This window comes from Oncorhynchus tshawytscha, linkage group LG07, assembly GCF_018296145.1.
Source record: "Oncorhynchus tshawytscha isolate Ot180627B linkage group LG07, Otsh_v2.0, whole genome shotgun sequence".
Classification (NCBI taxonomy): domain Eukaryota; kingdom Metazoa; phylum Chordata; class Actinopteri; order Salmoniformes; family Salmonidae; genus Oncorhynchus; species Oncorhynchus tshawytscha.
In genome coordinates this window covers 29,549,397-29,566,689 of record NC_056435.1, presented here as the reverse complement: position 1 = coordinate 29,566,689, position 17,293 = coordinate 29,549,397, and the positions used below count along the sequence as shown (strand labels likewise).

The window sequence follows — 17,293 nt, the reverse complement described above, 5'->3', positions numbered from 1 at the left end:
AGCAGGCACTTCATAGCCCTTATCACTATACATTGGACGAAATTGTTCTCAATATATATCGCTAATAGAAATCTTAATTTGATTATACAGTACCGGTCAATAGTTTGGGCACATCTACTCATTCAAGGGTTTTTCTTTATTTTTTACTATTGTATACATTGTAGAATAATAGTGAAGACATAGGAACTATGAAATAACACATATGGAATCATGTAGTTAGCAAAAAAGTGTTAAACAAATCCAAATATATTTTATATTATTCAAAGTAACCAGCTTTGCACACTCTTGGCATTCTCTCAACCAGCTTCACCTGGAATGCTTTCCCATGTATGCTGAGCACTTGTTGGCTGCTTTTCCTTCACACTGCGGTCTAACTCATCCCAAACCATCTCAATTGGGTTGAGGTCAGGTGATTGTGGAGACTGTCATCTGATGCAGCACTCAATCACTCTCCTTCTTGGTCAAATAACCCTTACACAGCTTGGAGGTTTTATTTGACCTTTATTTAACTAGGCAAGTCAGTTAAGAAAAAAATCTTATTTTCAATGATGGCCTAGGAACAGTAGGTTAACTGCCTGTTCAGGGGTAGAACAACATATTTTTACCTTGTCAGCTCGGGGATATGAACTTGCAACCTTTTGGTTATTAGTCCAATGCTCTAACCACTATTCTACCATGCCACCCCCAGGTGTGTTGGGTCATTATCCTGTTGAAAAACAGATGATTGTCCCACTAAGTGCAAACCAGATGGGATGGCGTATCGCTACAGAATGCTGTAGTAGCCATGCTGCTTAAGTGTGCCTTGAATTCTAAATAAATCAATGACAGTGTCACCAGCAAAGCACCATCACACCTCCTCCTCCATGCTTCACGGTGGGAACCACACATGTGGAGATCATCCGTTCACCTACTTTGTTTCTCACAAAGACAGCGGTTAGAACCAAAAATCTAAAATTTGACTCATCAGACCAAAGGACAGATTTCCACCGGTCTAATGTCCATTGCTCATGTTTCTTGGCCCAAGCAATTCTCTTCTTATTATTGGTGTCCTTTAGTAGTGGTTTCTTTGCAGCAATTTTACCATGAAGGCCTGATTCACGCAGTTTCCTCTGTACAGTTGATTTTGAGATGTGTCTGTTACTTGAATTTATTTGGGCTGCAATCTGAGGTGCAGTTAACTCCAATGAACTTATCCTCTGCAGCAGAGGAAACTTAGGGTCTTCCTTTCATGTGGCGGTCCTCATGAGAGCAAGTTTCATCATAGTGCTTGAGGGTTTTTGCGACTGCACTTGAAGAAACGTTCATAGTTCTTGAAATTCTCTGCATTGACTGACCAACATGTCTTAAAGTAATGATGGACTTTTGTTTCTCGTTGCTTATTTGAGCTGTTCTTGCCATAATATGGACTTGGTCTTTTACCAAATAAGGCTATCTTCTGTATACCACCTCTACCATGTCACAACACAACTGATTGGCTCAAATGCATTATTAACTTTTAACAAGGCACAACTGTTAACTGAAGTGCATTCAAGGTGACTACCTCATGAAGCTGGTTGAGAGAATGCCAAGGGTGTGCAAAGCTGTCATCAATGCAAAGGGTGGCTACTTTGAAGAATCTCATGTAAAATATATTTTGATTTGTTGAACACTTTTTTGGTTACTACATGACTCCATATGTGTTATTTCATAGATTTGATGTCTTCACTATTATTCCACAATGTAAAAAATAGTACAAATAAAGTAAGGGCGTGTCCAAACTGTTGACTGGTACTGTATGTCACAATCACCTATATTTCAAAAGCAATTCACATTTATTTAAGGATTCATTGAATTGCTCGACTCCAGCAAAATATGGTTTCAGTTTGGAAAATTATAAATCAGTTCCAAAATGTTTACAGAATGACTTTATATGGAGTGATATTAGTGCCAACAGAACTATCACAGAAGAGTCTATTTTATTGAAATTGCATTGTCTGCAATGTGTCTACAGGCAACTTGAACACCTAGTTAAAGTAATTAACACTTAGCAACTCGCATATTAGTCAGAATCTCATGAAACTAATTATACTTTTTTCCCCCTAGCAGCTAAAAGCTATCGTATAATCTCAAAGGAAAAAGCATTGCGCTTCATAATGATTGACTAGTTAAAAGCGTGTTGCAACATTACTGTTCTATTAATCCTATTGGTCTAAAGACAGAGGACGAGAAAACAATCCTCGTGTCTATTAAGAGCTGAAAGGAGTTTGAGGTGGGATGCCGTTCTCAACTGGCCCTGAAATTGGCCTTCGGTGTGGTGTGGTGATCGGCAGTGCTCCGTCCTCTCACACTGGGAGGGATTGGTTGAGTTCTTAAAGAGACAGTGCTGTAAGGTGTGGTTTGTAGTTACACCACGAGCAGGCGAGAAGGGCTATGCTCGAGATGGAAGGACCACTGGATGGATCAAAGTAGGCAAATATGAATATCCATGGACCATGCAAAATACATCATATTGGTAACATGGAAATCGCTGTCACTCATGGAAACACATGGAAATATATTGTCACCTCAGCATTTTGATGAGTGATAGCTTGGCTGTTTTACTGTTTTTGCACCAACATCTCTGGCTGTTGATCATCAGAGTGTGACAATGGCTTGGCTCCTGACATTTTCTGATGTAGTTTGTGGCAGTGCTCCCCTCAATACTTATTCTACTCATCTCCAACTAGGCATTGTGGTAGCTATGTTCAATACAGGGCTGCTGCCTGCCAATACCAGGTATCCAATTTGATCCATATCCTATTCATGTCTTCTCAAGTCAATTACAATTACGTCAATTACATCAAACTTATTTAACTTGAGCATTTTTCTTCATTCCATTGATAATGGTGTCGAACTGATTTCAGAATAATAAGACATTGTCATCTGAGAGGGTCTAATTATGGGATACTTGTTTTCAAATGCAATTACTTTCAAATGTGTTCACTTTTTTTGTCTGAAAGGGATTCTGTCTGTAAATGCATGTCATATCTGTGCCCTATCTACGGGAGATGAATACTCCCCTGTCCCACTGAACTACTCCAGCGCAGGAGAGAACCATTCTTTCTAATAGCTCAGCTGAAGCATGAAAGATATGGGCAGATTTTTTCAATTCCTTGACCTTGAACCCATTTATGAAGTCTTTTTACATGGCCTTTCTACGAAGAGGCTCGCCTAGACATCCACTCTGGCTCCCAGAGCATGGAGAAATGCTTTCCCTCTGAAGGTTTTTGTATAGCTCGTGTATCTGCTCCAATTGTTCCACCAGTGTATCCGGACCACGTGTCTTGCGTTGTCTCCACGGAGGAGAAAGGAGTAGGAGGAGGAGGAAGAGAGGACAGGATATCTAAACGAACACCTATGCAGTAGCCCAAGAGTCCAGCAGCTGCTAGAAGACACTTGATTCAGCTGGCCAGGAGTAATGATGGGGGAAAAAATTATACTGTTACATATCGGGATATTATTTTTGACATCATATACAGTTGAAGTCGGAAGTTTACATACACTTAGGTTGAAGTCATTAAAACTAGTTTTTCAACCCCTCCAAAAATGTTTTGTTAACAAACATTGTGAATGACACAAGAAATATTTCCAACAATTGTTTACAGATGGATTATTTCACTTATCATTCACTGTATCACAATTCCAGTGGGTCAGAAGTTTAAATACACTAAGTTGACTGTGCTTTTAAACAGCTTGGAAAATTCCAGAAAATGATGTCATGGCTTTAGCTTCTGTTAGGCTTCTGTTAAGCTTCTGTTAGGCTTTGGTACGAAAAGTACTAAGTACATTGGTAAGAAAAGTGCCAATCAATCCCAGAACAACAGCAAAGGACCTTGTGAAGATGCTGGAGGAAACAGGTACAAAAGTATCTAAATCCACAGTAAAACGAGTCCTATATCAGCATAACCTGAAAGGCCACTCACCAAGGAAGAAGCCACTGCTCCAAAACCGCCATAAGAAAGCCAGACTACAGTTTGCAACCACACACTTGGAGAAGTGTCCTCTGGTCTGATGAAACAAAAATAGAACTGTTTGGCCATAACGACCATCGTTATATTTGGAGGAAAATGTGGGAGGCTTCAAGCCTAAGAACACCATCCCAACCGTGAAACATGGGGGTGGCAGCATCATGTTTTGGGGGTGCTTTGCTGCAGGAGGGACTGGTGCACTACACAAAATAGATGGCATCATGAGGCAGGACAATTATATGGATATATTGAAGCAACGTCTCAAGACTTCAGTCAGGAAGTTAAAGCTTAATCGCAAATGGGTCTTCCAAATGGACAATGACCCCAAGCATACTTCCAAAGTTGTGGCCAAATGGCTTAAGGACAACAAAGTCAAGGTATTGGAGTGGGTATCACAAAGGCCTGACCTCAATCCCGTAGAAAATGTGTGTGCAGAACTGAAAAGCGTGTGCGAGCAAGGAGGCCTACAAAAATGATTCAGTTACACCAGCTCTGTCAGGAGGATTAGGCCAAAATTCACCCAACTTATTGTGGGAAGCTTGTGGAAGGCTTATCCAAAACGTTTGACCCAAGTTGAACAATTGAAAGGCTATTTGCTACCAAATACTAATTGAGTGTATGTAAACTTCTGACCCATTGGGAATGTGATGAAAGAAATAAAAGCTGAAATAAATAATTCTCTCTACTATTATTCTGACATTTCACATTCTTAAAATAAAATGGTGATCCTAACTGACCTAAGACAGGGGATATAGTAAAATAAAATTGGGAGAGTATCGGAATATTTTTTGCACTAGTCGGCTGTACCTGCACCAAAACTCCAGTATTTGTCCTTCATAGCTTGTTCTCCACCTTCTATTAAAACAGGGAGCCAATTTGTTTTCAGCACTTTTGTTTACATGACTGATGAAAACATGTTTTCTCATGGTTCTTTCTGGTCCCTCTGCAGCAGATATATGGTGAGCAATATGTTTGAAACATCGAATCGCAACACAGAATCGTGAGAATCGCTATTCATATCGGATCGTGTTGTTTTAATATCGGATGGTGAAGTCCCAGGTAATTGCCAGCCCTAGTTTGGAGGAGTGTCATCTGAGTGATAGGCTGGGAGTGGCTGTAATATGTGAGGCTTGGAATATGAATCTGTGTTGAATGGATATTGGAAGAATTCACAAAGTAGATTCTCCTCTATGCTGGACTCCTTCTGGGCCTTTTTTATTCATGCTGAGGAAAGCTCTGCAAATTCATTTTCTGTCACCTGCTATTGGGCATCAGATTAGTTTGGGAGGAGGCGGGGTTCAAACAGCTATTGCTTTTCAGCATTGTCACCAGACGGTCTTGGGCGGTCAAAGGCAGCCCCGAATATTGTATGGCAGGTGGGACATGGTGGGATATGGATGTTTCTGAAATGTCGTACCTCAGTCCGCCTTGGAACATGTAAAGATTTCTCTCCCAACTAAAAAAACAACAAAACAGAAGTTATTTTGAATGAATGTCTTGACTCCCATTGTCAAAAAAAAGATGTACTTACCTCCAGATGTGCAGATATTCCAGAAACACCTGGGACCAAGTGCCTATGGGTGCATGTTAAACAAAGTTCTGGAGGTAGTTGTAGCTCTACCTGCACAGTGGAATTGGGAAGTTCCATGTTGGAGAAGTGGAAAACACATTAATGAACAGCAATCATTAAAGAACGAGGATTGCAGTTTACAGCTTAATCCACATAAGTTTGGGGACCATTGTGGTAGCAATTATAGGCATAATATACTTTTGCAATATGCAATATTGCAATATATGCAATATTATGCAATTATTTTACACTATCATCACAATTATTTTGTTGTTATTCCTGTGTTATGGCATTACTAGGGTTGCAAAGGGAGGGTATGTTACTGGAAACGTTCCAGTAATCTACCAGAAATTTGGTAACTTTCAAGGATTATATGTAATTTATCACAAAACATCTAGTGGCCCTTTTGGGTACTTCAGATTATCACAGGTGTCTGTAATTATCTCAGGCCCTCTGTGTGGCCTTATCAATGTCAAATGTATGAAATAATTCAACAAGATGATTTTAAAAAGTACATTTGAATGACAAAGCTGTAAAACATTCTCCTAAATATAAACCATCAACTTAGTGAATACTATTGCTGTTTCATATGAGGGTTTCAGCATTAACTATCCTTTATAATTTTTTTGACACCGTTTTATTTATTTGACTATGTCAATACATCTTTGTTATAAATGTTTTGGCACCAAACTGGTGGCAGTTATGAAAAAACTAAATAGTTTGAAGAGTTGCAGAGATAATTGAAAATGTGCCATTGTTGATCAGGTGCTTTTTTCATTAATTAGGGTATTTTCTCTTGAACCATATGGTTTATCCACTGTGGACAATATGGACACACACATAAAATATATGCTATATATGAATACATTTTTTTTTAAATGTTTAAGTATAAATAGTGAAAACTGAAATAAATTACAGGTAGCTTTGCAACCCTAGATATTACACCCTTGAAGTATGTAGACTACAAAGCCTGAAACTATGCTCAACTTTCCATTTCTGTATAAACCTCGGTGTCATAAACTCTGAGAAGGCAATCAGTGGATGTCATTTGCATTGTATTAGACTGACCCCAAGGCACAGCTTTGAGGACACAATCTGCACTAAATATCCAGCTCTTTGGGCCAAGGTTTTCTAGATCAGGAAAAGCACATCTAGGGGAAACTGAGTTTTCAAAAACAAACGGGAGTAATTTAGTCCTGTGGAATAATATCTGTTGTTGTTGGTTATTGTAGGGTTGGTCTTTCTGTTTAGCATATAGAGTTTGATAAGGTGTGTGGTCCTGGGATTTACATTTTCAGGAGCATCTCTGATTGATTAAATGTTAGTCAGACATGTAGGATAAGTCAAAGCCATCACCTGGGCTCAGTGAGTTTGCATAAATATGCATGATGCCATCTGCAGCTCAATAAAAACATTCACTGGGTTGCTAATGCTGTTTGCACATGACATGCATTATGTTTTCAATTGTCTACTACTGTATCTTCCTTGTTCATTTGAAATCTGCGATGGAAGCATCTGTGACGGCTCAGACTGATGGCTAATATACATATATTTATATGCTGTTCAATTAAACGGTGGACTTGGTACTGTCATTTTGTTCTAGCCAGGGTGATATTCATACAGTGCCTCTCTCTGCTCTTATCCACTGGCCGTAAAGGATGTAGCTAGTTGTGCTTGTGCCTGGACTGCCATGCATGTCAGATGGTCTGGTTGGATGTTAACGTTCCAGTGGAAAGGCGTTCTCTCCAGGCAGTTTGACAACGGAAGGCTTAACATCGACCTCTGTCATTCCACTGGGTGGAGTGTCCTACCCCCTCTGTAGCAACCCATCCCCTGGTGTCAGGCCAGGCCAGCTGAGAGGTACTGCTGCTGGGTAGACTTTGTGGCCAATGGCCCCTGGATCTCAGTCCGGATGGACCTCCTAACCAGCACAGCTGTCCCTGCTGTGTGCCTGCTTCAATTACAATGTGTTTATTAGGATTAAATTAGCATGTGAGATGGACTAGAGTCAATCCCTGACCAGTAATGCTATATATACTATATCAGAGGGAATATAGGCAGCTCTCTTTTTTGACGAAATATAGCCAACTCTCCTTTCATATTGTAAAAGATCTATACTGAACCATTCAACAAAAACACATTAGCTTATTTTTCTGTTTTCTAGACTTCCTCCTCCTTACAGAGGGAAAGGTAATATGCCCTTCCACGCTGACTGACTCGTCAATGTTCCTCCTCAAACATGACTACGGTTCTACTCCATTAAAGGATTCATTAGCCAGGGTATCTCGTTGATGACAGTATTAGTGAGAGCTCAACTCCTGTCGATGAAATCTAACACGGTGTCTTAGTAACGGGGAGCGTGCCCGCCTGCCTGCCTCTCCAGGTGCACTCACCTGCTCCTCCTCTGGAGAAGCAATTATTCTTTGTGTGGTAGGATGAAGGAGGAGGCGCTCCCCAGACTGTCACACAGCCAAGCCCCTGCTAATTGGTGATGTTAGGGATTCAGACCAGATGCCAGGAGCTCCTCGCTCTCCTTCTCCTCCTTTCTGCTTTGCTTCCTTCTTTCTCCACTTTGGTTTTGTTTTGTCAACACTTGCTTTTGATATGTATATCAATAAATGTTTTATTCATGCAATCTAGGAAATCAGTCGGGTTAGCCCCGTGCCCCTCTTTATTTCCTCCCCACAATGATTCACCACATGTGTGTGGGTTCACAGTTTCAAAGGTGCTTTTCTGAAAGGCTGGTACAATTAAACAACCCGGGCGAAAATGAATGATTAATGCAATTGTCAATCTCACACCCGGAGAAAACAGCGCAGGTGAAACTGCAGATCCATGGTATTTTTTCTTCTGTTTTTCTGACAGGCTCCAGTATTTTTAATGAGTCTGTGATGCTAATTGAGTGGCTGGGAGGGAGGATTGATCAGTGCTGCTCCCGGCAGAACAGCTCAGAGGCATGGGGCAGAGGCAGGGGCACTGGCAGGATGTGCTGTATGGCGTAGGTTTACAGTTCCTGTCTCCCAAAGGGCGTGTGCACCTGTTCCAGAATAACGGCTCTGGCTCTCCCTGTTAATCATCACTTTAAAGATGTGACGTTTAATTTAAACTGCACTCTACTAAGATCATGTCAACGTTTATTAAGTCTCATAATGACTGTGACAGCAGAGGCCATCTTTGTGAAGAGCAAGTCACCATGACTCATGGATGGTAGTTCCCCCCCTGCCTGACTGCCTATCAGTTGTCATGGAACTTTGACTGATGCAAGCCAATTCAAAGTGGTGATGTAGTAACTATGCAGTACTACCACACACTGATACTTTACATAATACAGTTGGTGTCTTGGTAAAAAAAAATCGAATTAAATTGTTTTTATCCACTGTTACAGTAACTCCACCACCTCGTCTATGTGCTTTCCTCATCAATATGTCCTATAGTCATGTAGAGTACCACTGCAAAATATTCACTGATGAGAACAGAAATGCTATGCACATAGTCAATACCAGCTTGAAACTTTAGTCAATTGCTTGTTTGGTTGAACATTCTGTTCTGTTTTTACTACCCCCCCCCACCAACCACCCTGTACAGTAGCTTTATGGTTTAATATATATATTCTCCAGTCTCCGCTGTTGTTGCATCATCCATCCAGGGAAGGTAGCATTGTGGACCTGAGATAAACACACGAGTCTGTCACATCACTTGGGACTTCAGTCTAACCAGTAAGGACTCTGATGAGGCTGTCTGTCTGAGTGGAAACAAAACAAGTCCAATTATACCAGCTCAAGTGCAATGCAGTGGAGGCAGGCAAACAATATCGTTTTTTCTGTATTCTCTATCACAGACACCCTTTACTGGAATGATATTCTTTGTATAATGGAAAATAAGAATTCTGGTGCACACACACAAAACATACACGCATCAACTAGATATATGAACCCATTCACTTTTAAATAAATACCAGATAGGCCTACGCACTTGTGACAAAAATCAGCCAGTCTTCACATACCTGTTGAAGGGTTGTGAAATTAGTCATGAATGTATTTGCACCCTGCTTCGCACAAACACAATAGTTTACCACTCAACGATATGCAATATCCATCAGTTTATGTGACTATAAATTAGCTGAAATAGCTGAGTGCTGTTCTCTTGACGTGCTAGTCACACAATCACACACACACACACACACACACACACACACACACACACACACACACACACACACACACACACACACACACACACACACACAGTGTGAACACATCATTTTCATACTTTATTTACAGTGAGAATAGACAGCAGTCTGGAAGCAGCCAAGCCCTTCACAAAGCATTTTCAGTCCACTAAACAGCTCTCACTGGGTGCAAAAATGTAAAGATCTTACCAAAAATGGATCATTTCAAGTGGTCAGTCATAAAACATCTTTGTCCAGTTTCTCTTGTCATTGTGGCTACAGTAATTCAAAGGGAATCTCATGTGAGACACTAGATATCAATTACACATCTTTCTTAGAATAATTCATTCATTTTTTCATTTTGTTTTTTCATTCATTCATTTTCAGTCAGATTATTCATTAAATCTGGAACAAATTAGTGTGATAATTTTCTCTCAAGATGAAAAAAAAGACATTCTGAGAATAAAATCTGGCTTCCATGACAAGTTCATAAAGGTCATCCCACAATCAGTGGGTGAATACAATTGTCTTGGTCTTATTACAGATGGCGACAATAATGACACAAAAATGTAAATCTGTTTACTTCAACGTTTTGGAATAGGGTTCATGGCCTCTGTCTCTGTATCGTACACTTTCCAATATATTCTCCATTAAACAATCATCTATTCCATTTGTCATCTCTGTGTTAAATCTAGCAAGGATGTGGGCATTACTTCAGTCCTAACTCTCTCAGTGTATTGAGGAACCTGATTATGACCCCGTGAACATTTGATGGAAAAGTATGAAAACACCACCTCACTCTCATAGCCTGAATTTTGCATGAGAAATGGGGGAAGTGTGTGTGAATGTCACAATTATGAATGCAAGCCACCAATTTGAGCCATGCTGGAAATTCAGAGCGCTGGGGCTCCTTCTCAGCAGAAGTATACCCTGGTGCTTTCACCTGACAAGTTTCTTCCTCCAAATATCATGCTCATGAATCATGCTATAAAGCTATAATCTTTCTTATTTTTTTGGTCTGGAGTACGGTATGTGAGGCCAGTAGGGAGTACTATAAAGATAGCTGCATGTGTTCCATGAGGCTTTAATGGTGACCTACTTTCACTGTAGAATAAGATGTACAGTACACTATTATTATGTCTGCCCAGAACGAGAGTGAAGAGGGTGTGCTGCTTTCTTTAACTGTATCACGTACTGGCAATACAATATCCCAAATTGGGAATGGGAACGTGCCACAATCAGTGGAGACTGTCGCATCTGTTGCAGAAGTGATATGAGTTAAGACTTGCGGCAATACACTGTAACTTGTCTTCACTCATTACGTTCACACATGCGTTCTTTTGCTAAAGCATGTTATTAGAGCCACTCCCGAATTGTTTTTCCGACGGGCCTAGTTTGAAAACGGGAAGAAAAGATTTTAGGTCTGCAGGGAGTACTGTATCGTAGTTAGGGTTTTTGTTTTGAAACGCATTTTGTGACATTAGCTTATCAGTCACGTGACGTCTCCAGCATGTTTTTCTGTTGTTTTTCATTTTTCCTCAGGGGAGGTACCTTAGAGAAGATCCCAAACAGAAACAGCAGATGTGTTCATTTTCATTGCAAAGTTCTGGGAAAAACAGAGCTTATCTTTCCCCAAATTAGCATGATGTCTCAATGACTGCTCACAGGGCATCAAAGGCATGTAATTATAGAAATTGTGCAATTTGTGAGGGTAGGACAAAAGCTACGGTCACAAACACAGGAAATCATTCCCCCAGTAAGGTATTTTCGCTGTTATTGTTTATTTAAACATGGCATTGAATAAGGCAAATTGTCATGTTTTGAGTGGCTTTGTTATTTACTGCACAATGTAGCATTGATACATCCTGCTGCTAAAAAGCTTTTCTATTCCGGAGACAAAATAAGTGGCCTGGATCGCCATTGTAGAGGCAATATGCACCACCGCTGCAAGCCAATAAGAACACTGACCTTTGATGTTATACACATTTCAGGAACCAGTCATGAATATCTTTTAGCCAGGCTAGCCACAGGCAGGTGTTAAATACACTCTTTGGTTGTGTTGTTTTTTTTGTGTTTTTTTTTTTTTTAAACAACTCGACAGACAATCCATAGTCATGTCTTGAAGGATCTGGCCCGAGCATGAGTCTGCTACTACTGCAGCGCAGAATGGAAATGGCTGAAGATTGGCTAGGTAATGTACTGTATAACCCTTGAATCACATCTAATCACATTCTAGGCCAAAGGTAAGGTGGTTGCAAAGGCTGTCACTTGTCCTTTATCCCATGGCTTACTGACACTAAAGGCTTTTGTTAAGTCATGCACAGATAGCCCATTGGATTCCCAGCTGCCCATGGAGTAATGGAGACTTCCGTTCGGTGTGTGTCATTTCACTGAGAGAATACAAAACCACAGCCGAGGAACGCTAACCGCACAACTAATTGCTTAAACGTCTGCAGAGACACAACTACTCCAATAGCACTTTGTGAAAAAAGGATGCAAGTTAAAACGTGTCCCGACTGGTATACATTTGGAGATCTCCTATTACCGCCTAAATGGCTTTTGAAGACACGTCTCACTTCCGATAATTCTTGTCTGTGCGACGGTGCTGTGACAGACGGAATTAATTGATATGTTTTGTCTGCTTGTGGTTCGCCCTCCCCCCCCCACCTTATGGTTTTACCAGGTCTGGCCTGTTTGCTGCCTCGGACTAATTGCCTGTTTTGCAAGCAGGTTTGTTGTCTGAGCCTGAGTGTAAGCTGAGTGTTATCCCCTGTCCGTGTGCCCCCTATAGAGAGCAGTGTCCTGCAGAGCCCAGTATTCACCAAGCAGCCTGGCAGCATTGTGTTCCCTGTGGACTCCCAGGAGAAGAACAGAGAGGTGGTGTTCAGCTGTGAGGCCCAGGGAAGCCCATCTCCACTTTATCGGTGAGTATGTATTACACAGTGCACATCTCCCACCACAATCATTTCCCTCTGTTCTGTTCTTGTGGATCGATCATTTTGTGAATTTTATTTCATTCCGATGTAGCACCCTGACTGCTGGACACAAAATCGTTATTTTTTTTTTTATAAATACAGTACGAGTCAGAAGTTTGGACACACCTACTCATTCCAGGGTTTTCTTTATTTTTACTATTATACTACAACGTGGAAAATAGTACAAATTAAGAAAAACCCTTGAATGAGTAGGTGTTCCAAAACTTTTGTCTGGTACTGTATATATATATATTTTTAGCTCATTGAGATCACACACATGAACGGTAAAAGAATTCATCCCACTTAAGAAATAGTATGGAACATTATCTTTCCTATTTTGGGAAAAGCAGTGTGGCTCTGGTTATGAACATTATCTTTCCTATTTTGGGAAAAGCAGTGTGGCTCTGGTTGTGAACATTATCTGGTTCAAACGAATTGAGAGAGGCTCAAAGAGACTGTCCCTTTCGCTCTCTCTTCTTCTTTTCCTGGACGGTTCGTTAGTCTATCGAAAGGTTAGTAAGTTGTATCGCTGGCAACTGCAAGGTTCAAATCAATCATGTTTGCACGCTGAAATTGCTGGGTTGAGATTTAGAAGGATTGGTACGTTTAATACTTGGGATTGAGCCAGTTTAAAGGATGACCTAATCAACTGTTTCCTGTCAAAGTCGCAGTACAGTCCTGTCAGAGAGAAGCACAGAGCCTTGGGGTGGGATGGGCTGCCTGCCTGCCTGCCTGCCTTCTAAGACTATATTCCTTTACGCAGCTGTAGACTAAATCATCTTCAAAGTTCATTAACTGCACATCACAGAATCGTATGCTGTGACTGGCTGATGTAAGAGAGGTTGGGCATTACATTTGGATCATCCTCTGATATGCTTTAAAACGGTCTGTCCCTACCAACATAAAGCTTCTAAGAGAATATTAACTCTGGAAAAGAAGAAGCATTGTTCCCTGGTTCTGGCTCTATTTGGTTTCCCCAAAAAAAGAAAAGTACAATGCAGAAGGCTAAAGGAAAAGATGTGACATTCTACAAACTCTTAAGCCACGTGACATTGTATCATGCCACTGTATGGACATCCTGTTGAAAACATGATTGCATGAAGCATGTGCTTAACAAACGGAGCTGCTGTACCAGTGTCCCCCTCTAGAATGATTGATAGCCAAAGAGATTATTTGATTGTCTGCAGCATGTCCATGTACTTGATTAGATGTGTTGCTCGATGTATCATAGCTGTGATGTTAAATTCTGTTCAAGAGTCACTGTCTGGACAACATCTAGTGACAAGACCATAGATTTCATCTTAGTGTGTTAACCTAACTCCCTTACTTATTCCTTTGTGCAGAACATACCTTGTAGAGCGTAATGCTCCGATGTTGACCTAAAGACAAGTGGAGTTATGTGTTTTCTCATGATTACCATATCAGTCAAAGCTATGGCAGTTAACATTTGTAATTGTTTTATTTAACCTTTATTTAACTAGACAAGTCATTTAAGAACAACTTCTTATTTACAATGAAGGCCTACCCCAGCCAAACCCTCCACTAACCCGGACGACACTGGGACAATTGTGCACCGCCCTATGGGACTCCTGATCACAGCCGGTTGTGATACAGCCCGGGATCAAACCAGGGTCCGTAGTGACGCCTCTAGCACTGAGATGCAGTGCGTTAGACCACTGCGCCACTCGGGAGCCGTCTTAGCTCTCATCCAATACACCATTTGCTACAAAAAAAGACCTTGACAATCCTAAGCTAGCACATTTTTTCCTGTCAACCGGGCCTTTTTGAACGACACATTTAACGCTACGTAATAAGACTTCTCCCTGCCAACGCATGTGAAAATGAGACGGTGTAGCACATTGATAGATAGACAGTGATCTTCTTCTGCAGGGTCATACACTCTGCAGTCTTTGTGATTTGTAACAAGATACTTATACATTACTCATCAAATATCTTTCTCTGTCCCTAAATTTGCTCTCTTTTAATGTCTTAGAAAGTCACGGATAAAGCATTAAATGAATAACCGTTAGTAAAATAATTAGCGGGCACGCGTAATTAAAATTGTTGGCTCTATTAAGTGCTTTTCTTGTGGATTTGTTGCTCACTCTCTCTGTTGAAGAATAATAGAAGGCTGTTGAATAGGGTGCTTTCATTTTTAATGGAATACAATTTTCTTCTCTGAAACAGAAATAGCACTTAGAAGCAACACATAACAGCCTGCTATGAGAGCTGATGACGACTTCCTCCCTTGGAGATCTAGGATCATGTTGGATCCTCTTCTCTTCCTGTTGCAGGCTCTCTCTCTGGAAGTCTGAGTAGTTAGAGTAGACTCACTACCGGGAAGTAAAATATTAATGTTGGTACTTGTTTTTCTTGCATTGGAAGTAAGCGAATGGCTGGAGTTGCCTTGTGAGACAGTCGGGGAGGACCTTTGCCATAGTGTGTGTAAAGTAATGAGGCTCTGGAGACCAGGGGACTTGTGTGTGTACTGTAAGGCTAGTGTGGAGTAGGCATGGTAATGAATTCGGGAATCATTATATATGTTGCTTGTACAAGCAGTGCAACTCCAATAAGCACTATGTATTTAATGGCATGGCCATATTGTATTCTGAACATAAGAAGAAAGCCACAGGGAATGTTTATAATCAGATATTTTTAGGTGAACTACATGTTCCCTTTTCCTCAAGCGTTGATACAGAACATGTTCAGGTGCTTATTATCTTGAGTGTGCCTCAGTCATAATTGGCGTAGCAAGACCTGAGTTCTCCCCTCTCTATAGCGAAGCTCTGGGAGAGAACTCTCAGTCCCAGTCTTTATATAAATGCTTGATATGGTCGGTAGTTGTCTAAATGCTGGATGAAAGAGAACAAAGACGTTGATGTCAAATGTTATGCTTTTAACCTGGCATTAACCTTTTACAGTGGGCTCTTTATCAGTAGTGCCTTTTCTCGGCTAAATCATACTATAAAATAGCTTTTATCTATTCAAGCAGAGCTGCACCAACCTAATGCAGATATTTCTATGAATGCTTTGACAAATTCACCCTGTTTGTTGAGCTGTTTGGAATCCATAAAGGCAATCAATTACTATCCTCACTCCAAAGACATAATCAGCAACTAATCGCCCTGGACGCTAATCATGATTTGCGTCACCCATTTCCCAATAAAGTGATTAAGAATACCTATCATGCTTACTCATATGTGAAATGCCATTTTTGACTTTTTTTTGTTGTAATAGAACTGGACGTTGTTGAAAATACCTACATGTATCAAAGTGTTTTCCTGTCAAGACGCTGTGACGTGTAAATGATGGGTTCACACCTCCGTAGCGGGGATTTAGCTGGTATTGATCCCTTTACCCCCCCCATGTTGTTTGGCATTGTAACAGCCATTGTGCTCAATGTGGAGGGATTGAGGAATCTGCTGCCTTCATAAGTGAATTATATCCTTCACTGATCACCTCTAACACCAATGATAATCTTGTAGCCTGGTGTAGAATGCAAAAGTGCAGAATGCAGGGCGCTAGTCATTAATTTTAATTGCTGCATCGTAATGATTAAGCTGCATTTTTATGCTGTTTGACTGGGTGTCTAGCAAGATGGATGGCGATGGAGGCTGTGTATTCTTGTTGAGTGGGTTCTTTTCTGCTCCGTGGTGTGCCGGCCGTCAGTGTGGTTCACTACTTAGATTAACGCTAAGCCCTTTCTTCGCTTATTGAAAAGGAATTAATCAAATGAAGGTAAAATCATCATTTTCTTTGTCAGAATCTCATCTTGTCCTAAAGGTGAATGATCTACATTAGAATGGAGTTAATGGTGGGATTCTAAGATTGTCTATCAATTGTTCTGGATCTGACTGCTTTTCATTCTGTTTTTAGGTGGAAACTGAATGGCACCGCAATCACTCCAAAATCAGTCTCACACTACAGCCTGTCTGGAGGCAACCTCCGAATCAGCCATTTGGACAAAGACCAGGATGCTGGAACATATCAGTGCCTCGCCTTCAACTCTTTTGGGACCATCGTGAGCCGAGAGGCCAGTCTAACCTTTGCATGTAAGTCACTAACTATCTTTAGTTCCCTTTCTGATCAAACTGTACTAGCCAGCAGTGTGAAAGCATGTGACATAAAAGATATGTCATTGGGACTTGTGATAGTGTCTCGTGTCCCGCCTGATAAAGCGATCAACATGAAAATGTCTCCTTGGGGAGCAGCAGTTCCCAGTGCTATGATTCCACACTCCCCTTTCTGTCAGGGTGCATCCTAATCCTGATAGAGCTTAAACATGAATCTACACAACTCCAACGCACAAAACTAACTCTCCATCACTTTCCCCAGGCTTGGCTGTTACTCAAAATAAGTAGCAATAAATGCCTACACTACCACATACTGTTCTTACAACACATGACAGACTCTCCAAGATGTTCAGTTAAAGCATATTGAGCAAAAGTAATGTCACCTTAAGTATACAACCGAATAGAAGTCATCTTGTCTCAGCATATGAAAAGAATCGTTATTGTAGAATAAGATTTTTTTTTTTAAATTGCGGAACTTTAGACATTATAACTGAGACATGAGTAGAATAAGATCAAGATTG

The 17,293-nt window shown here is 40.7% G+C and overlaps 1 protein-coding gene across 3 annotated transcripts in view; it reads left to right on the top strand.

The window, feature by feature from the left end:
• cntn4 (contactin 4) overlaps positions 1-17,293 on the top strand; it is a 172,476-nt gene that overhangs the window by 32,728 nt on the left and 122,455 nt on the right. For all 3 annotated transcript variants that reach the window (XM_024426801.2, XM_024426798.2, XM_024426799.2), the window contains exons 3-4: positions 12,516-12,648; positions 16,576-16,751. In XM_024426801.2, coding sequence (XP_024282569.1) covers positions 12,516-12,648; positions 16,576-16,751 — 309 coding nt within the window. The remainder of the gene's footprint in view (positions 1-12,515; positions 12,649-16,575; positions 16,752-17,293) is intronic.